This window comes from Ammospiza nelsoni, chromosome 1 (assembly GCF_027579445.1).
Source record: "Ammospiza nelsoni isolate bAmmNel1 chromosome 1, bAmmNel1.pri, whole genome shotgun sequence".
In the NCBI taxonomy this organism is placed as follows: Eukaryota; Metazoa; Chordata; class Aves; order Passeriformes; family Passerellidae; genus Ammospiza; species Ammospiza nelsoni.
In genome coordinates this window covers 83340948-83363451 of record NC_080633.1, presented here as the reverse complement: position 1 = coordinate 83363451, position 22504 = coordinate 83340948, and the positions used below count along the sequence as shown (strand labels likewise).

The 22504-nt window shown below is 40.4% G+C and overlaps 1 protein-coding gene across 2 annotated transcripts in view; it reads left to right on the top strand.

The window, feature by feature from the left end:
* Window positions 1-486: 486 nt before the first annotated feature.
* The window catches only part of TENT4A (terminal nucleotidyltransferase 4A), a 57674-nt gene continuing 35656 nt past the window's right edge, over window positions 487-22504 (top strand). For both annotated transcript variants that reach the window (XM_059486012.1, XM_059486002.1), the window contains exons 1-7: window positions 487-1304; window positions 14871-14994; window positions 16451-16497; window positions 17423-17543; window positions 19047-19154; window positions 19828-19956; window positions 21030-21243. In XM_059486012.1, coding sequence (XP_059341995.1) covers window positions 487-1304; window positions 14871-14994; window positions 16451-16497; window positions 17423-17543; window positions 19047-19154; window positions 19828-19956; window positions 21030-21243 — 1561 coding nt within the window. The remainder of the gene's footprint in view (window positions 1305-14870; window positions 14995-16450; window positions 16498-17422; window positions 17544-19046; window positions 19155-19827; window positions 19957-21029; window positions 21244-22504) is intronic.

Sequence of the window (22504 nt, the reverse complement as noted above, 5' to 3'; positions counted from 1 at the left end):
CCCGCCCGCCCGCCCGCCGGGGCTGAGGCACGGCCGCGCGCTCCGCGCCGGCGCGGGCGGGCGGGCGCGCGCGAGGCGGGGGAGCATTCCCAGCTCCCGTCTCCCTCCCGCTTCCCGCGCATGTGCGGTTGCCAGGGCGGCCGTCTCCGGTGGAGGTTTAAAATCTGCGGGACATGCGCAGTGCCGGTTCTGGCCCTGGCGAGGGGGACACGCCACATTGGAACGGCGAGCGGAGCGCTCCGGGCAGCGCCGGGTACAGTTTGCGCCGCCTTCGCTTCCTCCCGAGCCGCGCTCGCCTCGCACGTCTCTGCCTCCGGCCGCCCTGCCGCCCTCGCTCGCTCCCTCCTCCCCGCGACACATGCCGCTGCTGCCGGGCCGCTCCTAGCGCCGCTGCCGGGCCGAGCGAGCGAGGGAGCGGGCGGTGAGCGGGCGGCGGCGCGGAGCTCTGGCCGGGCAGTGAGGGACGGCGGCGGCGGGCGGGCGTGGATGGATCCCCGCGTGGCCTGGATCCAGCCCGAGCAGAAAGGACCCGCGAATGCGCTGTGGATGCAGATCTGGGAGACCTCGCAGGGCGTGGGGGGCCGGGGCGGCGCCAGCTTCCCGCACTACCTCTGCCTCAACTCCCCGGCGCTGGACTCTGCCGCCTCTCCGCCCCGCGGGCACGGCTGCGTGCGGCTCGGGGCGCCCGGCGCCTGCTGCTCCTCTTCCTCGCCGCCGTCGCCTTCGCCTTCTCCGCCGGCCCTGTTGACCGGACTGGTGCCCGCTGTCCCCGGCGGCCCCGCGGCGGTGAACGGCGGCGGCGAGGGAGGGCGGCGGCTGCAGAAGTCGCCTTCCGTGTCTTCCTCGTCCTCCTGCTCGTCGGTGGAGTCCGGCACCGAGAGCCCCGGCTTCTCCTCCTCGGGATCGTGCAGCGGTGGCGGAGGCGGCGGCTCCTCCTCTTCCTCCGGCGGCCCCCGGGCGGTGGCGGTGGCTCCTCCCGGGCTGCTGGGCAGCGGGGCTGGACCCGGCGAGTTTTTTAACTTCCACGAGAACAAAGTGAACGCTGTGAATGGGCACCACCAGCCGCCGCACCTGGCGCGCAGCCCGCACCCGCCCCCGGCGTCTCCCCAGCAGCACCAGTACCACCCGGGCCGCAGGAAACGGGAGAATAAAGCCAGCACCTATGGCATGAATTACCTGCTCTCCGGCAGCCGCGGCGTCGCCGTCAACAACTCCCCCCACCAGCAGCGGCAGCCGCCTCAACCAGCGCTGCAGAGCCCCGGCACCCCCTGGAAGACCAGGAAATACAGCCCGGGCGTGCAGGGGTGAGCAGCCGGGCCTGGGGGCTGCTGCGGCCACGGAGGGAAGCGGGGCCTCGGCCGCCTCCTTCCTGCGGCCCCAGAGGGAAGGGGGGCGGTGGGGTGGGATCACACGAACTCCTCTGGAGCCGGCCGCGGCAGGGAGGCCGATGGCAGGGGATGGCGGGGCGCAAACCCGTGCCCTTTTATGAATCACCTTGATCTGTGCCGGCTGGGTGGTTCTTGGCCGAAGCAGCGATTCATGCACTGCGAGGGAACGCGTAGATGCAAGGGGTTAGGCCTTACTTTGGAATAGACTGAGAGGTGAAGTTGTCAGGCCATTTATCAGAGGTCACCTACAATAATTAAAGCAAGGATGTGTGCAGGATGCTTGTCAGAGCTACCAGGTCTCAATTCAGATTGTAAGGGGGAAGTGGAAGGCTTCCGTTCAGAGAGACTCAAAACCTTTGTGTTAATTTTTAAATGCCTCTCCTTAAGCTGCAGAAAGCTGGTTAGCTTGGGGAGTGTTAGCAACATCACATGAAAGGGAGGTGCCGAGTTCTGTCTGAGATAGACATGAAAGTCAGTGTAGTCTTAGAACATTTCTCTCAAGTGTGTTTTAGCTCTAGGATAAATTGAGTCAGCCAATAGCTGTACAGAGATCTTGTCTTTTTGAAGAGAACGTTTTTATGAAGCTTACCCTATCTGGTAAGCCATACCTTTCTCGTATGAATGGGTAGTTAGTAAAGCCGAGTGTTCAGTTTGATCTGATTGGCATGGAGAAGGGACTAAAATTGAACAAAGCCTGTCTGGGATGCTTGATGAGACTGCTGTATTTTACTTGTCAAATTTCATTCAATCAAGGGGAAATGTTACTTTCTAAAGGTTATTTTATTCTTGGAAAAAGTGTTAGCTGCGTTGACTGACTGTAGCAGATTTCTGATGTCACTTCAAAAATAGTTTCTTGGAACATCCTAACATCAAGACCCTTGGATGCCTGTGGAATAAAGGCAGTTTATATTTGTAGAGGGGAAATAGCTAAAGATAACAGGGTATGAACTGGAGGTTTTTAAGTGAGAGATTTAACTTAAGGACAGTGGCTTCCTTTTTTCTTTTGTGTAGTAGTCAGGTGCTGAGTATGTTAAAAGTTATAAAGAAGTATTTAAATACATTTTTAAAGTTATATTTTTGCAAACCATAACCTCAAGAGGGGGAGGACAAGACTTGTAACTACTGCTTTTTCATTCAGGACTGACACTAAAAATTCAAATTTCTTACAGAAAGCTAGAATGTCAATCTTTAAGAGGTGTCTTGCACTAGGAGCTTTGAGTCCTATACTAAGACATTTGTATGTCTCAAGTTCCAATAGTATCTTTAAAATAGTGTGAAGTTTTTTTTGTTTGTTTTTATAGAGATGTGGTAACTTTTTAATTTAAGTGATCTCAGTGTAAGTCAGGCATATCTCCAGGCAGGTGGAGGAAGGAGCAGCCTGAGTTCATCCAGCAGGTTTATGGCAAATGGCAAACCTGTGAATCAAATCCAAGTGTTGCAAGTTCTGTCCTGTAGCTGTTAGGCAGCAGCACCTACGCTGTTCACATAACTTATATTTTTAATCTTCTGTCCTGTTTTCTTTCACCTTTTGTGTAATAGTGGCCATGCCACTCTTCAAGTATGAGTTTCTAGAGAATCCACATGTAAGGAAATTGTTTAGCTGAGATTCAGTTGTGCTGTTCACTTCTATAATGTAGGTAGTTCTTTTGCTGATGTGTTAATGACAAGGTTTTTGCTAAATATCTTTGAAAGTGGAAGCTGTGTTTCCTGATCTTCTGTCAAGGATCTCTGTTACAAAAGTGGGACCTGATTCTGGCAGTGGGATACCAGTAATACCAGTAACTGCAGCATGTGTGATCCTGTAGTTCCAGAGCATTCCTTAAAGTAGTAGGGAACTAACTAGTACTGAAGGAGAGCATGAATCTTGAAACCATAGACCTAAATATGACAAGCAGTTTCTGCCTTAAATTTGAGTTCTGTTACCCAAGGTGAATCTTGAACAAGTCTACATTCTTATACAATTTCCTCTTTAGTGTTAGTAATTTTTTATTAAGTGCTTGCATGATTGAAATAAGAATATTTTCATGGATGGATTTAGGTATCTATATTCTGCAGTAATTCCTGTTTAGTGGTGAGCTTAACTTTCTCCTGAAGCCTGGCTGGTGTGTTATTTGGCAATTCAGTGAAAATGCACTGAAAAGGCTGGGATGGGACAGATCCCTGCAGGAGTTTCTTGTGGATCCCTTATGTTCCTTTAGTTGCCTGCTGTTCCCTGGAACTGTCAGCCGGGTCCTGAAGTATCTCTTTGGTAACTAGTCATCTGTTGACAGAGCATCTTCAGTGTTGCCATCCTGCTATAGGCAACTGTTGAAAAATGTGGTCCTGAAAATCTTCAGCTGCAGTCTGGTTTGGGCATTGATTAGAGGAGGAAGGACTTGATCATAGGTGCTTTTATGCTTACCCTGTACCTGAGTGGTGGAGCAAGACAAGATTCTGCTGTGAATCCTGTTCCTAAAACAGTGCTTTTCTGCGGCATGCTGAAATTTCCGAGTGATACGCAGTGGCTCACAGTGTTACTGTATTGTCTTCTGGTAACAGAGTAAGCAGGGCAATTTCTGCTAGCCCTCTCCCAGGCTGCAGTCCTACTTCTGATGAGTTGTGTGCTTTTGAGCAGTACTGTGCTCTCCTGCTTTCTCATTCAGAGCTGAGGATGGTCTGTGGCACTGCAAGTCATTGTTTTATTCACACTGCTCGTGGTCAGTGGCTTTGTGATGGTAGATGTGGTGATGTTTAGGAATACTGTATAAAAGCTGTGTTTTCCTCTGTTTTATGTACATAATTCATTTTTTCCAGTGGCTTCATGCTTTCACCACTTTGATAGCAGCATGACAGTCTTTGCAAAGGAAATTTTTCCCATAAAGCACAAGTGGGAAAAGCTATGTTTGATTAGATTTCATCCTATAGCTGTTCTTTTGGATGCCCTAGATTGTCATGCTTTTAACAGAATTTGGGAAGGTAAGGAGTGAGGGGATTGAAGCCATATTTATTCCATTGCTTCAACAGAGTGATTAATATAGCAGCAGTGTAAATTCCTATGTGCCTGGGTTTAGTTTAGTTTAGATGACAAAATGATTGGTTTCAGATGCAAGGCAGAGAAGAATCCTTTCATATTATGAGGTTAATTCAAGCTGTTGTGACTGATATTCAGAAGTTCATGTTGTTTCTTGGTACTGTAAAGTATCCTCTTGTGTAAAACTACATCTAGCCTCTTAGGGTGTGCGTTCTTTTCTCAGCAAATACCTTCTGTTTCTGTAAAGTCAGTATCTTAAATATATCTGAGTAATTTAAGCATCCAGAGAGTTTAGAAGTGCTCAGATATTACTTCAAAAGAGGGCATCAAGCTATTCTAAACTTTTTGCTAAGGCTTCTTCTGCTTTTGTTTGGATGCACAGCTAATGGAGTGCTTTCTCTGAAGATGCAGCTAATAGCTTGTGAATAGTATAAAATTACATCAGATTTAATGATTTTATTTCTTAATATGAATTTAACAAAGTAAGTAAAAAATTAAAGCATTTTTAACGATATGGGTCTGTACTGCTTAATACTTTCAACTAAGTGTTCAGTCTAATTGTAGATGTTGAATGAAATGAGTGCTGAAGTACCTGGCATATCTGCTTGGCACATTACAATGCTGTGCAGAAACAGCAGAACTGGCTTGTTGAGGATTAGTTTGGGTACCAGAACTGTTATGATACATTGGAATGGTGTTCTGCCTGGGCTAATTGGTGCTGCACAGTGTCTGATGACTTCCTGCATTCATTTTCCCCTCTGTGTAGCTGTTGTCTTTAACTCTCTCTCGATAATGACAGACAAGTTCTGCCGTAGAGTACAAGAGCACCAAGACCTCCACATTTCCTTATGCTGAAGGAGGATTCAGGGCAGCATTCCCTAATGACTACAGCAGGTACTTGGGGAGAGGTCTCATAAGCAAGGTAAGCTTATGGCAGTGCTGCTACAGAAGGCTTGTTTCAGTGTTCACCAGTTTGCAGCTGAACAATACCAAGCACAAAAAGTGATGTCTAGAGATATGGTGATGTGCCTCTATGCTAAGCTTATATCAGATCATTTATTATTCTTTATTTCTTCACCTGTATGCAGCATTTCTAATTCCAGTCTTACACAGGTTTTTTGCATTTTTTTGATATATTTCAGAACTTGAACTGAGATAAATTTAATTTCAGTTTAGTGCAGTGCACTGTTCAAAATCCATTGTATTCAGGACTGTGCATAGCTGTGGTTGCATGTTTGTCAACCCTTTCTTCTTATTACCCTGCTGTCAGAGCTGTCAGATACAAATTAATGTGTGGGCATGCCACACTGTCAGCCCCTTCTGCAAATTTTGTTTTCTTGTATTTTGAGCTGAAAGAATGTAGACTTTGGAAATGCTCTGAAGCCTTTACTGTCTGGAGTGAGATGTCCAGCACTTGTAGGGGCTTTAGGGGCCTCCCAAGGATGGTTATTCTTAACTTCTCCCTCGCTTAACAGTGCGGTCTTGCTCCAACACCTTCTAGTAAAGAATCAGCACAGTGGGCTGTGCTTCACCACACTGCTGTCCAGTCCTTGGTGTCTGCTGCCTGTGGTGCTAGGTGGACACCTGAGTGGAAGTGTTGATGTAGGAGGCAGGTCATGCTGGCATGTTACACTCAGTTCTTGTTTTGCTTGATTATATGGTCAGGGTAGAAGTAGGCGGTATATGCTGGAGTGTATGCAAGGAGAAGTGTGGAAGTAGTTGCCTGTTAGTCATAGTAAATTTCTGGAGAGAGCATCAGGATGTAGTTAAATAGATTGTTTTCGTGCCTGAAGCTTGGTATGAAGGGAAGTTCCAGGGTAGCTGCTGGATGAATTGTCCAGAACAGAACATCTCTTTTTTCCTGTGGTCAAGTAAGTTGCCTTGGTAAAGCACAAAATTTCCCTGCAAAGTGGGTACCTAGTGCAGAGTTAGAGGCTGCTGCTGTGGGGAGTGGAATGAAAGGAATGTTTTGGCAGCAGTAGGCTCCAGAGTCACCAGAGGTGCTAGAGGTCAGAAAGGCTGAGCTACACTAGTAAAACATGAGAAGGCCTTGTATGACAGGTGCTCACATCTGGGTGTAAAGGAGAATGGGACATATTGGAGCAGTTTAATCCTGGCATCAGCTTCATGGTGTTTTTGCCAGTTGTTAGGCTTTGGCAGTAGTGACAGCTGGCACTAAGAACATCAACAGCTATTCTGGGTGGGACCCTTAGAGGCCAATGCCAAATATTGGGGAAGGAATATATATGCATGAGCTTGTGGTGATATTTTCTGGAAGCATCTCCCAGCTTTAGATTATTAGTGGTTCTTGGACTACCTGGGTTATAGGCAATGCATTGTTATGCTTATTGTAGATTTTATGTATGAATGTGTCTTGCCTTGATCTTTTATGATCTGGGATTAGCAATGACCTGTGGGAAGATGTTCCTCAGTAAAGCCATGCATTATGTAATGATTTTTATTTTTTTTTTATCCTGAGGCTGTCACTAGGGTAGTAGTGCCTGCCAGTTGCAGGTCTGTGCATTACAGAGGCAGACCATGAGTGCTTTTTGCAGGGGACTTGAAAAAGGAGGAGTTGTTTGTTTTCTAGTTTGTTAAATTATTTCTTGTATTGAAACTGTTTCCTGCCTCTAGATGTTTATCTCTGCTGTATGCTTTTCAGTCCCTGCTTTATCTTTGGGACTCATATGAACCATACCCGTGTATGATAGTGTTACAGTTTTCCTGCATCTTGGGCTATCTTGTTCTATCTTGTACTCTGTCTCCTTTTTACTGACATGGGACTTGTCTGATGTTTTTGTGCTTGGAGGCTTCACCTGTGATCTTCCTTTAATATGGAAGCTAAGAGTTCCAGTTGCTTGTTTCCTGGTTAAAACATTTCTTTATCTCTATGAAGGGTCTTTCCCCTCATCCCATGTCAGCTTAATTTCTTCATAAGCCTGCGTAAGGCTGCATGTTAAATGCCATTTGGAAATCCAAAAAAATTGATAGATTTTCCTTTGTGATTCTCTGATTCTTCCAAGTAGCTCTGAATGTTGTTTTTTTTTTTTTTAAGACACTGCTTCCATTCATGATGGTTATATTAGCATCTTGATATAGTCATAGCTATTTATTTATTGCATTGATTCTGCTTTAGGCCACTTTGACTATTTTGAATGTCAAAGCTAATCCTTTTAAATTAAAAAAGATAGATTACTTATTGTTCTGGTACAAATGCTGTATTGAGTATGTGTGACATTTGGTGAATGCTGAATTATCAGGAATAGGTTTTGCTGTGAAGTATTTTCTATTAAAAAGTTTGGAACAAGTTCTTCCTTCATAGTTGTGGATCAGGGAAGTCTCTGAGGAATTAAAAAAAAATTAACCACTGACTTTTCTACATATCATGCATTTGGATCCCTTAAATTTCTCTGTACTGATAACTTAATTCACTTAACAGAAGCAGGGTTTTGGGCTCTTGAACTAGTTTAGCCTTTCTTAGTCATAGCTTTGCATCTTGTTAAGTTGTTCCTCATAATCGTTGTTGATATCCTTAATCTTCCAATCCTCTTTTCTTGCTTTGTACATGACTTCAGGATTTTTGAAGACATCTTCTGATGGAATCCTATGACAAAAAGTAAAAGCTCTTCTTTTTCCCCCAAAATCTGATTAGTGATGCAGACTAAACAACCAGTGATATCTTTAGAAGACTGAAACACATTGTTCTTTTGGTTATGATTTTGAAGGAGCTTCCTCTGTTATATGGCAAACTGCAGCAGTACTTAAATCCAGAAAGGACTTTTCTAGCTTTTTTTGCCTTGCAGAGATGCTGACTTTGAATGTGAAGGGTTTGTTGCCAGTAGTGCTTTGATGGGTGCATTTTGAGTTGAGTCTGCTGCTCAGAATTACATTAAGGGTTGCTTGTCTTTAGTGCTTCAGTGGCTAACCTGATGTAATGAATACCTGATCTACATGGGCTAAATTAGTCTCTCATCACAAATATGTTTCTGCTGTTGCAGTCTGACTTGTCTGGGATGTTAATCGCTTGCTATCTTTGAGCATTTGGAAAAGAATGGTATTAAGACAGGAAATTCAGGGTTTAGTGGTTCTATTTATTGGCATAGCAAGCTTGCTGATTCAGTCCCAAGGTTTAATATATGGCATTCTCCTTCACTGGTGCAACAAAATGATTGTGATGTTTTCTTGGTGCTGTAGGGAGGTCCATCAGTCCAAGTCAGGAGTAATGCACTTCAGAAGCTTATGTAGCAGATCTACATTGCCATGTATTGAATTGGAGATGTGCATCTGCTTATTTGTAATTTTTTTTGTGATGCAGATTTTTCAGAGCCCATCCAGCCATTAATAAGGTTGAGTTTTATTGGATTGATATAGTTTCCAAAAATACTTTAGTTTCTGATTTTCTTCAAAATGCAGACATATTGTTACTTATGTCTGGACATATGCAGTATAAATCAATCCAACAAACTTAGTTTCTTGGGTGCATCAACTGTCAAGGTGTTTTTAAGAGGTAAAATCAAATTAGCAAGAAACCTGGTCTGAGGTTAGGATGAGCTCTGACTTGCATGACTCTGGGGCAAAGAGAAAGCTTAGAGAGGAAATAAGAACAATATGATCTCTTGTGGAAAATGTACAGTATATTTGTTCTGTGGTTACTTTTTTCTTCCTGTCTCTCCTTTGTAACTAGCAAAGCAAGCTCAATTCTTGAGTTTGGTGTTTACCTGTCTGTAAAATATTTCAGAGCTCAGATTCATAAGTACTATATAGTTGGGATTTTTTTTTTTTATTCTGCCAGTCATTGTAATTTGCTGCCTTCCATTCAATTACTGTGACAAAGGTAATTGCTGTCTGAATAATGTAGTGGTATGAGACTGATTTGGTGCAGCAGTACGGTCTGTGAATGTAGCACTGTGTTTTCATACTTTCTCTCATCTTTAAGCTTAGAACAGGAGTAGTAGTAGAGCTGCCTGAGCCTTACTGCTGTTGAGGAGGACTAGTATACAAAGGTAAAGGCATCTGATGGGTGTTGAGTGGGAATGGGAAGGATTGTAGTTCATCTCTTCTTGGTCATAGCTGTATTTTAGCCCCTTTTGCAGATGTCTTAATCTTAGATCATACTGGGAGAAGTCTGTCTCAGAATGCATCCTTGCTTTCACACACTCACTCTCCATGTGTGTGTGTATATATATATATATGTATGTATATAATCTTGTTATGTATCTCCTCCTTTATTTCACTGAACCATGTTCTGTAGTTTTAGACTGTAAGACTGATTGACTGATTTCAACTATTGAATGCATTTGATTGTGGTAGTGTAATGCATTTGATTGTGGTAGTGTGAGATTTCACCTGCATTTCCATGATAATGCAATTGTGCTTTGCCCTAGTCATAGGTGAAGGTACAGTTCAACAGATTTCCAAAATATGTGCAGTGACTGACGTGCATGTCATCATTTAGTCTTGAGACAGTGAAGTCATGCATGTTTTGGAGTTCCTGCTTCATTGAAGGAATGTATTCTATGACTTGTAACCTTTATTTCAGAGATTCTTTTGAGATGCTGTGTAAACCTCCCCATTTCCTTGCCTCCATTTTCTACACATCCCTACTATTAGATCCCCATGCTTTAACTGTGGCATCTGTTATTTCCTTTGATAAGGATACTTGGATGATGTGTTAGCCTTCAGCTAGAAAAATACTCAGTAAAGATTATGTTTTTAAAAAGTGTTAATTATTCCACATAAAAGATGCAATCATGTTGTACTGTTCCTTTAGAATAAATTAATGTGCTTAGTAGTGTAATCATGTTGAAAAAGGAACCAGATGCTTACTTGAGGGAACAAAATCTCTGTAGGTTTTAATTTACCTTCTAGTTTCTTTATGATGTTTGAGAATTTTGTTTCACTGCACTGAAGTTAGTCCTTGAAGTAATAAGTCAATCTTATGTATAATATGTTTGCAGTAAATGAGTAAAATGGATGATCTCCTTTCACAGAAACCCGTCTTTGAGGAAAACCATTGCAAAAATCTGAGAATGTCACCTGAGTGTTATTTTAACCTGGAGGCTAGAAGAGTGGCTGCCTTTCCTTAAACAGTAGAAGGGATAATTTTTTGATAAACAGAAGATGTTAATTTTGTTGCAGTAGTTCAGCCTGTAAGCAGCAGATGCTTGCTGTGCTTAGCAGTACTAACATCAGTGAATGGTAGGTTCCTTCAGGCTGTTAAAATTAGCAACCTGAATAATCTAGCAAGTACAAGTAGCTTCTCTTTTTCATTCCTGTGTTCTAATCTTTCCCATCTTATATTAAGTAAGAGTACAGTTATAGCTTACCAACAAGTTTCTTTCCCAGTATTTCTATAAATACAGTAAAGCTGTCTTGTGAAAAAGTTGATTAAAAGGCCTGCCTTTGCTAGTGAGGCAATACAATGGGCATCTTAAAATGTTACAGGAGATTGCTGGGTGCTGTGATGCTGTTGGGAATCCAAATTCTTTAAAAAGCCTGAAGGAAGTTGAGAAGACTGATTTTATATATGTTAAGGGAAGTTCCATGAAAAGAAGAGGAGTTAGGATGTTACTTGTGTCTGCATGTACCTTATGTGCTGCAGATGGAAATTGTGTCCCTAATGGTTAAAATAATGTCACAGTCCTGACTTAAAAAGTACTTATGAAAATCATAGAGGGTACGTGGACAACATACTTAAGTAAAAGCTGTCCCTGTATTGGCTGGCTGACTGTTCCATGGTTATCTGTTTTTTTCAGACACTGCATTATTCTTTCAGCTAGTGAGAAGCTATACTGGGATTAGTCTTGAACAGCATACAGGATCTTGTTTTATATACATGAGAGTTGCAGGTTTTTTTGTGACAGTGTTCCAATAACTTTGTCTGAGCTAAGATGTTTACAAAATGCAAACTCCTGTAACATTAAGTTTTAGAAAAGCATCTCTGTTTTGAGAAGCTTCTTCAGGTGTAAACCAGAAGATAAAATGCCACAGTGGTTGTACTGCCTTATGCGACTGTGAGTATAGCATTGATTCTTATCCAGAAAGACATAGACCAAGAAGATGATCTTTTAGAAACTGTTGAATTAAGGAAAACTAGAAAGAGCAAGCAAAATAGAAGTCTTTTAAGTCAGAGGGTTAAGAACTGGTTTGCCACATGCATTAAGAACTGGAAGTCTTGCACATCAAAAGCAAGAAACTTGCCAGAGTCAGTAGGGCTCAGAGAGAGACGTGAAAGGGCACCAGGGGGAACACAGTCCATGTAGTAAGAACTAAGTGAACTAATTGCTTTCTGTCAGAGAAGGACTTCAGAGACTTAAGAAAGCTTTGACTCCAGGGTTGCCTGCAATTTTAAATTTCACTAAGAGTTTAAATCGAGTCAGCAGAATAAGACTGGTTATACACCTCTGTCTTGTGGTATGTGCCAAAGAAGTTCAGGGGAATTAGCCATGAGTGTGGCTTGAACTCTAAATGAGCTTTGCCATCTAGACTTCTGCTGTTGTCCTGTGCAAATTGAAGCGTTAAACCAAGTACTGCCTTGCCAGTGTGAAGTAGAAAATATGAACCTGACTTGATATTAAAGAGCAGATGAGGGAAGGACATGTAGACTAGTGATGAGTGATACTCTTCTGAGTCTTTCATAACGTGATTAACAACTGCGACTGTGTTAATCATTGGAAGAGAGGCTCAGTGGGGCATCAAAGTTGAGAGTAATTGTGGGTTGGCTGTTTTCCTGAGCCCACTGATGCACTGGGGCTGCTTTTGAAAGGCTGCGCTGTGTGTGGTAGAGGTTGTGATGGAGGTGGTTCCCCTTTTATTGTTTTCCCTAATACAGGATGGCTACTGTAAATGCATTTTTTCCCCAGAAATGTCTAGATCTCCTGGAGTGGTTGGATAGGGCTGATACCATAAAAACCCAGAACTTCTTGCATGACCAAACATAAAGAAAGGGTCTAGTACATGTTTTGATTAAGGTAGTTGTGTCTCACAGGTCTCATTTTCTTGAAGGATTTATTGTTAATCCATATTCCTGTGTTCCGTTTGATAACATAACTTCTGGATTTTCTTTTTTCAGAAGAATGTTTAAGATTCTTTTTGAAGACTTTGTAAAAACCAAACATTTACAGGTTTGCTGGGTTAGCTCTTAGAAATAACCAAAGGAAAGAATAAATTTCTTTACTTTATAATAAGGGAAAGTTATAAATAGAAGTAGTCAAGACTGTTGCTTGATACGTTCATAAATACCTGGAGGGAAAAAACGAGTGAGAAAAGGATAAAAAGGATAATAGAAAGCTAGAGCTGACTGCAGACAGACATGGTGGGAGTTCATTGTTCATTAGATTACAAAATTGTGGGTAAAATTAAATTCTAGTAAATATAGAATCATGACTGAAGAAAAATAATTCAGGCTGAATGCACACAGTGAGTGGGCTCTATGTTGATAGTTTTGTTCAGAAAACACTTTGAAGCTCCTTCATTATGGTTTCTTTTAAAGAGCAGCTCAGGTACCCTCACGCAGCAATATTCCCAAGTGTAGGGACAACAAAATGAGAACAGGTGTGTGTTCTGAACTGAATGGCAGAATGACGTGTTGACTCTGTGTGTCTTTCTGCCCACCTGCCAGAAGACATGGTGCAAATGGAAAACAAGCCTAAGGAGGTTAGCAGTGATCAAACTTTGGGCTTCCTCTTGTCAAAGGAGACAAAAACCTGTGAGGATTAGTAGCTTGGAAAACTTCTGGTGGATAGAGATAAATGGATTGAGAGCCTGAGAAGTCTTGTGTTTTGAGGTGAACTGCCAGTAACAATTTTTTTTTTTTTTACCCCAGGAAAAAACATCAGATAAAATCATTACCAGGCAGTTGTTCAAAATAAAGCACTCTTGATTCTGATGCATACTTAAATTCTCATTGAATGGCACAAATAACAAAGCAGAAATGGACTAAAAGACCTGGAAAAATCTATGGAATTAAGTTCTTTGAGCTAATAGGTATCAGGTTGAGATTCACCCTGAATGTATGCCAGATGAAATTACTGGAGGCTTGGAAGGATGGCTGGCCCTTTGCTTTTCTTGCCTTTTCTTGCTTTCACCCTCTATCTGCCTACTGCAGATTATTATAGGCAGAAGAATAGGAAGTCTTTAGGCTGTCCCCACTGCTGTTAGGTCTATTCAAGTATTTTATTCATTGGTCTTTTTGTCTTGGAAAAGTAGGAAAAAAGCATACTTTCTATAAACAAAACAAAATAAGAGCATGTTAGTTTTTTATTTTCTGTCTTGCTCTAAAATTTTGGAATCAATTGGATTCATCAGCAAATTGAAATGTTAGTTAAATCTGCTGTGTAGTTAAATGTTCAGTTGTGGGCCCAAGCTCAGTTTAAGAAAAGAGAAAGGGCAAACAGTAATTCAAAATATTTATGCTTTTTGAAAGTATCTTTGAGCTTTGCTGCAAAAATCTCTTTGTGTATGGGAAGGAATAGTGACACTTAAAAATTAGGCATGTGGTCTCTTGGACGTTACCTGCTAGCAGGAGAGTTACTGAGTAAAATGAATTGCAAAGTCTCAGATGAAGAGTTGAGCTCTACTAGAGAGGTAGTAAATTTTGCTTTTGGAAGGCTAAGTATATAAACTATAGATTAATTTTTGGGTTTAGGACAACATTTGGATTTCACTACGATGTTGACTAGATACATTTTGTGAGTTAGACAGAAGTCTTAGAAATATGTCAACATCAAAAAAGATGTTTTGGAAAAATGTCACAGCGGTAGTTACTTGCATTTTTGTTTGGCATGGCTTGATGCTTTTCCATTGAAGGCAAATATGACATTCACCTGAATACTCAAATTTGGCAGCAAGAGTTCTATAGGGCTGGTAGATGTGAAACAAAAGGGCTTAATAGGTGTATAAGGTTCCAGTGTCAGGACTCCTCATGTAACATTGGTATAAAAATACTTTACACTTGAGAATATATTTAACATTTCTCACTTTGAGTTCAGTTGGAAGGTCGCTTTCTATATGAATGAATGGCTGATGAAGAGCCTGAGTGTCAAAGTGTATGTTTTGACATCAAGAAATTCTCAAATGTCCTTTTTATTGTCCTCTGCAAAATCTCACCATTGCCAGTGGCCTGTTTGCAGTCTGTGTAAACTGCTACATACACAGAAGTAAGAACTGCTGGAAGAATAAACCTGCTTGAAGACTTTGGTTGATCTTGTGCTGCTTCACATTTGCATCATTATGTAGTTTTTAAGGCTGAGCTTTGTTTTCTAAAGAAAGGAATCATTAAGGATCAGGAATTGAATTTGGCCTTCACTGCTGAGCCAGTAAGAAATGCAGTAAATGTCTACTAGAGCTAGTGTTCTGAGCTCTTTGGTTAAAGGATGATATTAAATAAAGCCTATGGTCTGTTTCTTGCAAAATTTATGGTAGTAGTTAAATAGTTCAGTTGCCACTATAACTGATCTTGTTTTCTCCATTAGACTACATGAAGAAATCATTGACTTCTATGACTTCATGTCCCCTCGTCCTGAAGAAGCAGCTATGAGAAGAGAAGTGGTGAAAAGGATAGAAACAGTCATCAAAGATCTCTGGCCTACCGCTGATGTGAGTGCAGCTTCAGTTGTGATTTGCTTCTCTAGTAAATTGTAGAGCTTGGTTCACTTAATCTGGCTGTTATCTTTCTTTCTTTTAGGAATGAACAGGGAACTCTTCAAGTTTAAGGCAATTGAGTTAATATCACAGTTCTTGCAATATTTGGAAATTTATTTGAAATTTATTTTAAAAAGTGGGGAAATTTTAAACCTAGATTTTGGGTTAATGAATGCTACTGAATGTTTTTTCATTTTGAGAGCTGGGAATGTGATACTTTTAGTAATGTCTTTCTTAAAAAAATGCTTATTAAATAGATTGTCTCTGTATAATTTAATTTTGAATAATAAAGTGAGACTGACTACCTATGTATCCATTTCTGCAAGGAGTCCTGAATGTGTGGATATTTTTAAATCAAAATATTTTATGAAAGAGCAATTAAATGCAGATTTTTTTTGTACTCTTCATGAATTTGACATTCAAGGAATTGCTTTAGCCCCACTGTAGTGGGAAAATTGCACTCCTTGAGATACATTGCCATCTAAACTGGTGTAATTTCCCACACTTTGTTACCCAATGAATAAGTCTGCTTGTTCAAAAAGAGTGTATTCTGAATTGTATTTCTAGCATCACCTTTTTGATTGCAAGACTGTAGCATTGCATTAGACACCAGAAATATGTTTCAGACCACGATGATTTTGTAGCCTTCCATGGCAGACAGTGAGGGCTCAGGCTACAGCACTGAGCTAAAAATACTGTAAAGCTGATCTGCTTCATCCTCACCCATGTTTTTCCTTCATAGTGAGATTTTTGTACCTTGTGGAAATTGATATAAACACTGAAAAGGGCCTGTGTTGCCTGGCCAAAAACTAAGTGAGCTTGTGCATTGGGCTCTTCTGTATCAGAGAGGGAAGGGCATCTCAGTTCTTTAGATGGGAAGCTCACTGGAAGTATTTGATGTGGTCTGTGGATGTATCTTCATTGTGCCCGCTTTTCCACACAAAAACACCTGCTGCTACTTCATAGTTGTTCTTGACAGTAAAATCTGTAGTATTCATATTTATCTGAATGATATGTTTAGAGGTACTTGCTGGTTTTTAAACATAAACATTTGGAAAAAAATTCCCTTAAACTGTTTCAGTAAAGCTGTCCTGTAAGGAAAGGAAGGAGCAGAAGGGAAGGAAACGGATAAAAGCTTGTATGTCTGTCAAACTGGAAATAAGTAATGCAAAGAACTTGCCTAAATTTATTCCTTGTAAGCAGGATTGGTAGTTATTTCATGGTAAAGAAGCCAAATTTTTTCCTCTAAAGTGGCACGTCTAAGAAAGTGTGCTTGTACAGAGAGTATATAGTAAAGTAGCTTTTTTACTGACTATGTCCTTAAAAACTGGAGAAAAGTATGAAGTTTTGTGAAAGTAAAAGGAAGTGAGCATTCATAATTGCAAGATGTTTTCTTGCTGTGTTTTTTCAGGTCCAGATATTTGGCAGCTTTAGTACAGGGCTTTATCTTCCAACTAGGTAAGTAATAGTTTACTCTTCTTTTAGAAAATGGTAGATTTCAAAGAGGAGTTTAGAATGGATTGTGGAAATGTGTCAAACTTTCAGTAAAACTTTTGAATTTCATGTGACACAGGGAAGAGCTTTTGAACTTCAAGATTTGTATTTGATGTATTATTTTACTGTTTTGCTCTGCTTGTTGACCCTTTGGCAAATTACCTTTTCTTCCTTGTGTTAGTCTTTGGCTATTTTTTTAAACAGACAGTGAAACTGAATGTTTGGCATTTCCCTTGTAAAGATTGTTTTGTTAAATAAGATAAATTACTAAGAATGTGTCACTTATCACAGAGTTACTGTGTAAAGTCAAAAGAACCATCACAGCACTGCATTCCCATCTTTTTGGAGAGCAAATGTCTTATTTAATTTGGTATTGTGTATCACTTAATGGTTCAGTTCGATGTGGAAACCTGTGTAGCTCTGCCTTGAAGATGGGGTTGTCTTTATATAAATTACATTTTCAGAAGGAAAGCACTGGAAATTTTCTTTCTGTGAATACCAATCACTGATAAAATTCTTTGGATTATTAAAATGCCCGTCAACATGAGTAGACAGGCGATGGATGGAATTGGTCTGTTTAAGTCAGAGGGGAGGGAGCATGAAAGGTAAAAGGGAAAGGAACTCAGAAAAACTCATTAGAGTAATGGAAGCAAAAAACTAGAATACTGCTTTGGGTCCTAAAATACCATGGAGTGTCTTGCTTAATGCTCCTAGAAGAAGCTTATCGGTAACCTATATTGCAAAGTGCAAAATGATCACCATGTGTGGTCATTTGGTACTTGTATCATCGTGGTATTTGTAATATGTAGAATGCCAATCTTACCATACTTTTTGGCAGTATATTGTGCTTTAGATTTACTGGGTTTCATGCTGTGTTCTTTTTGTCTAGTGATATTGATCTAGTTGTTTTTGGGAAATGGGAGCGACCCCCTTTACAGCTGTTGGAGCAAGCACTGAGAAAACACAATGTGGCTGAGCCATATTCCATTAAAGTACTTGACAAAGCTACGGTAAGTAATAGCTGTGGAATACTGAACTGAAAAACTTTCAGACCCTTCAGATGTTGGTGATAGTATTCTTAGTTCCTGGAGCAAATTATATTGTCCTTAACTCTCTGCAAGTTTCAGTAGAATCTGTATACGCTTAGCAATAGCATGCAGTCTTTTGTATGGCCGTCGGTAACGCTCTGTACTGTGCTTGCTGAAGGCCATACTTCTTACTTGGGTTGTCAGTAAGTATCTGAAAGTTAGTATTTGCAAAATATTCAATAAAATAAGTTAACTATCTGCATAATGCTTTTCCACTGACCTTTGAGGGGAATTTAAGCCAGTAACTAGAGCTGTCTAGCTTTCAACACGGTTTTCAGGTTGACTTGTTTCTGATGGCATAGTGAAGTGTTCCAAACCTAACCTTGGGTTTTCCTGTCCAAAATATACTATTTGTGAGACTCATGTGTGTTATCTCTTGCATCTTTCTTGTAAGCCTGAATCATGTTGAATAAGTTTAAAACTTAATGCATGAAAATTTTATATTACTGGGCAAGTGATGTTTTCTTCAGGGGACTAAGGTGAGTATTCCAGACTTCTGTTAGCAAGCTTCTGTTTTGTTGTCTCTAAAACAGTCTTCCTCTTGTAGGTTCATAATATTCCTGTGGCTTTCATTAGAGTAGCAGTACATAACAGCAGCGTTGGTAGTCTTTGGTTTACCTGAGAACTATTGGGATTTTCAGAATCTGTATTACCAGTTAATGATGGAAAATGGCACTAGAAAAATCGCTTACAATTGTACTATTCCTTCCTATTTTTTTTGTCTGATATTGGTATAAAATGATGCTATACTTCTGCCCTTTTTTATTTTTCATTTCAGATTAAAAATATGAAGAGGTCAATTTAAAATAAATCTTTTCAGCTGAAGTTTAGATTGTGATTTTAAGATGATTTTGTAGGGCACTGCCTTCCAGTGGTGGTGTTGAAGCTAAACGACATATTCAGTCATTTTATATTAATTTATTCCTGCCATATTACTACAATGGCTTTGCTTTATTTCTTCTGGATTTCATTTGACTCTGCATTGAACCAGTTCATCTTGATAAACCAACAGGCATTACTTTCTGCTAGGCTGGTTTCCTGTCAGTTCAGCAAGTGAATGGTGCAATACTGGGTCAGAGGAATGCAGTTCCCACAGGTTATGAGATTTCAAGATCTCCTATTAATTGGAATGAGTCATTAAGTAAATTAAGTTGTCATATGAAACACTGCTATTGCAGCTATGAAGGCAGATAGCTAATGGCTGTGGTAGAGTACCAGAATGGTGGTAGGTTAAGGTGATTGTACATTAATCAGTTCCCTAGAAAGCATTCAGTGGTCAGTCAGGTTAGGATTGTTACCTCCTCTTACACAGATTTGATAGTTGCAATCGTTTGGACTGCTAATATCCACGTGTCTTGAGTAAGCTGAGGAACAGCACCAGTGTTGTGTTCCTGGGGATTCATATTCTTCTCTTAATCTTTTCAGGTACCAATAATAAAACTCACTGACCAGGAGACAGAAGTGAAAGTTGACATCAGTTTTAATGTAGAAACTGGTGTGAAGGCAGCTCGATTTATCAAGGAATACATGAAGGTATCAGCCATGTATTGAGTGTTATGCTACTTACCAAGGATGTGCTAGATGCTTAGCCAACCTTTTTTGGTATGGCTTGACAATTTATTGCTGAATACTATTTTCAGTAATACTAATTAAACATGGGTATTTTAATTTATTATCTATTGGTGTCCATTCAGTATTCCCTTTGAGTGCTAGGTGTTTGAATAAACCTGTACACTGTGAAAGAACTTCTATGGTCATGTCTAGATATACAGATAGGCACTAAACTTTGCTTCTGAAGCAAGTCTCTTTTCAAGTTATGCTTACCTTGAATTTAATTGATGCTGCATAATGAATACTGTCCTGCTAAACTGTCAAAAATCAATTCTCTGTAGTAAAAGTACTATTTAGAGTGAAAGCTTTCACTATAGTAAGTGAAATTGGCATTTAAAGAAGGATATAAAAATCTTACTGTTTAGGTGGGAAATAAATTTAATATGTAAGGTCTTTGATCAAATAAGAGTTGAAGTCTATTCATCTGTTTCTAGAAGAAAAAAAAGCAAGTTCCAGTTCTTCCTGTGGAAACACTGTATAGTACACCACTGGAAATATTTTTGTATTAGATGAATCTTTGCTGAGATTGTGTACTTCTTTGTTTGTTTTGGAATGTTGACATATTGTCATTGATAAAACTTGTTTTGCTTTGCAGAAATATTCTTTGCTACCTTACTTGATTTTAGTATTAAAACAGTTCCTCCTTCAGAGGGATTTGAATGAAGTTTTTACTGGTGGAATTAGCTCTTACAGCCTAATTTTAATGGCAATTAGTTTCCTGCAGGTAAGTCTGTTCCTTATTTGTTTCTCTGTTCTTAAATAAAATATTTTGGGTTCTGTACTCGTGCCCTTTTATTGTACTGTTTCTTCAGATGCCCCTAGCACAGTGCAGCATTACTGTTATGGCTCTGAGTGCTTGACTCTTGAAAGATCCTGTGGACAACCTCTCAGACATCCAGGATCTATCCTGTGTGAGCTGGAACAGCAGCAGTTGCCTTGTGAAAGGCATAGAGGCTGTGCATTGCTCTCTGCACCAGGGCCTGTACCTGAATCATCTTAATGGTGCTTCATAAATCTGCAGGATGCATTTTTGTCTTTTGCTTCCCAGACTGCTGATACTGAATGTGCAGAGTAGTTGATTTCAGTGTTTATTAAAATTATGAAATCCAACAGTCAGGTTCTTTTTTTTTCTTACATGTTGGTTAGGTTTTGACGTGCTTAATTCTGGCAGATGTTGTACTTGAGTGATGAAATAGTCACAAGTTACAATGTTAGAAACAAGTTACAACTTCTCTTAATGCATTTTTGTGACAGTGAGCCTCCTACAGGTATGATGAGGTATGGGCTTAGCATCTCTCAGCAGCTGTGGTAATGGAAAACTTACATATTCTGTTGCTGGTGATGTTGACTGCAATATTACTATAGATATTGTGTACCAAATATAATAAATAGAGACAGAGACAAACTGTATTTCAGCTGGGGAAACTAGATTGCCCCCCACTTTCTGACAGCATTGAGGCATGGATTTGCTGTGGAAAATTGGGTACTACTTTGTTACTAACTAGGCTATAATTTAGTATGCAGTACTTATTTCTTGTTTTAGACTTAGGGAAAATAATTCCCTAATCCTCAAAAAGCTACATGAGGAAAGATGAAAGAATTCTTTGGCTTTCAGATACTGCTGAAGTGCTGCCCCCTCTAGGTTGTGTGAGAGTGGTTTAAGTACATGAAGAATGAATTATTCAGTTGAATCTTAGGTGAAGAAATACTCAGCTGTTTAAATGAGCTTTTTGTTGCCCCGTGTTATGGTCTGAAAACTACTAATTTTTTATATGCAAAAACTGGTGTGTGTTACAGCTACATCCAAGAATTGATGCCAGAAGAGCTGATGAAAACCTTGGAATGCTTCTAATAGAATTTTTTGAACTCTATGGAAGGAATTTTAACTACTTGAAAACTGGTATTAGAATAAAAAATGGAGGTGCCTATATTGCCAAAGAAGAAATCATGAAAGTTATGACTAATGGATACAGACCATCCATGCTATGTATTGAAGATCCTCTTCTGCCTGGTAAGACTGTACACTTCTTGCAGTATTGCAGAGCTCTGGCTCAGCTTGTGCTCTCAGCTTGCATTAGTCTGTCAGATGAGTTCAGAAGCTGCACTGGGAAGAGGCTGTTGCTGCTGTAGAGGTACAGTCAGGTAGGAGGGCTGAGGGATACGGGCCTGAGGTCTCACAAGATTCTTAGCCTGAGTAAATTGAATTACGTGCAAACAGTGCAGTTGCATAATGCTTTGGAGATCCAGAACTGTGTTGAGGACATAAGGAGATTCTCTGACAGAATTGAGAGGTAGTGAAAGAAAGAATTCCAGGAAATTCTGGAAGGGGGGGATGTTAACAGAGGAGTTCTCCATTATTTGCTGTGACAAAGAGATTGGAAGGTGTAGTTTTTACTGCCACAGTCTGTGGTGCCCTACTTCAGATAAGTCACACTATATGGGAAATAAATGCTCCAGGTGCAGAACCTGTCCTGCAGGGTGGTACCACAGAGACTGCACGAGAGCAGGCATGGGTCTTTGAAAAAAACATCTGCAGTGGTGATGTGGAGAGCACTTTGCATAACTGGCTTCTGTGCTGCACAGGAATGGCATTTAGAGTTTTAGAGTTGCATGTTCTTTTGATAGTACTTAACATAATTTTTTTTTTTTTTTTTAGATTTGGTTTTAATTCAGTAACCCTCAAAATAATTGAGCTTAATTTTGGCTAAGTGCCTCAGGAAAATTTCCAGCTTTTTCCAGTACTCAGTTTGTATTCTATTTAGACCATCACAAGTAGCTGAAATTCCAAACCAGCTTTTTAACAAAGTCAACTTTCAGTTAATTTGGACTTCAGCAAAAGTATTTCTAGAATGTAATTGGCAGTCCAAGTCCATACTGTCACATTTTGTGTGTAGACATTTTATAGCATTTTTACAGCACTTCTAAAGCAAATACCATGGACCAGGAGCTGAAAGCTGGCACCTTTCTGAATGCTCAATATGCTGAATGTTCATACTTCCCTAGAACAGGTTGCAGGCTGTGATACTTATTTGTCTAACCATGTCTCTGAAATGTTTGTAACTCTGTGTCCATCATGACTGTTGTTCTTGGCCAGGCATGGGTTAGGGTATGATTGTGCAGAACTGTCATTGTCATTGAGATTTCCTTTAGGAGCTGTGTACCTGCTTGCCTGAAGACCCATTTAAATAGCAGTGTAAGCCACAATTGTTTAGAGTCAGAAATCCTTACTGCCCTTCAGTTCTGTTCCTTTTCATCTGCTGGGGCCTGAAGGA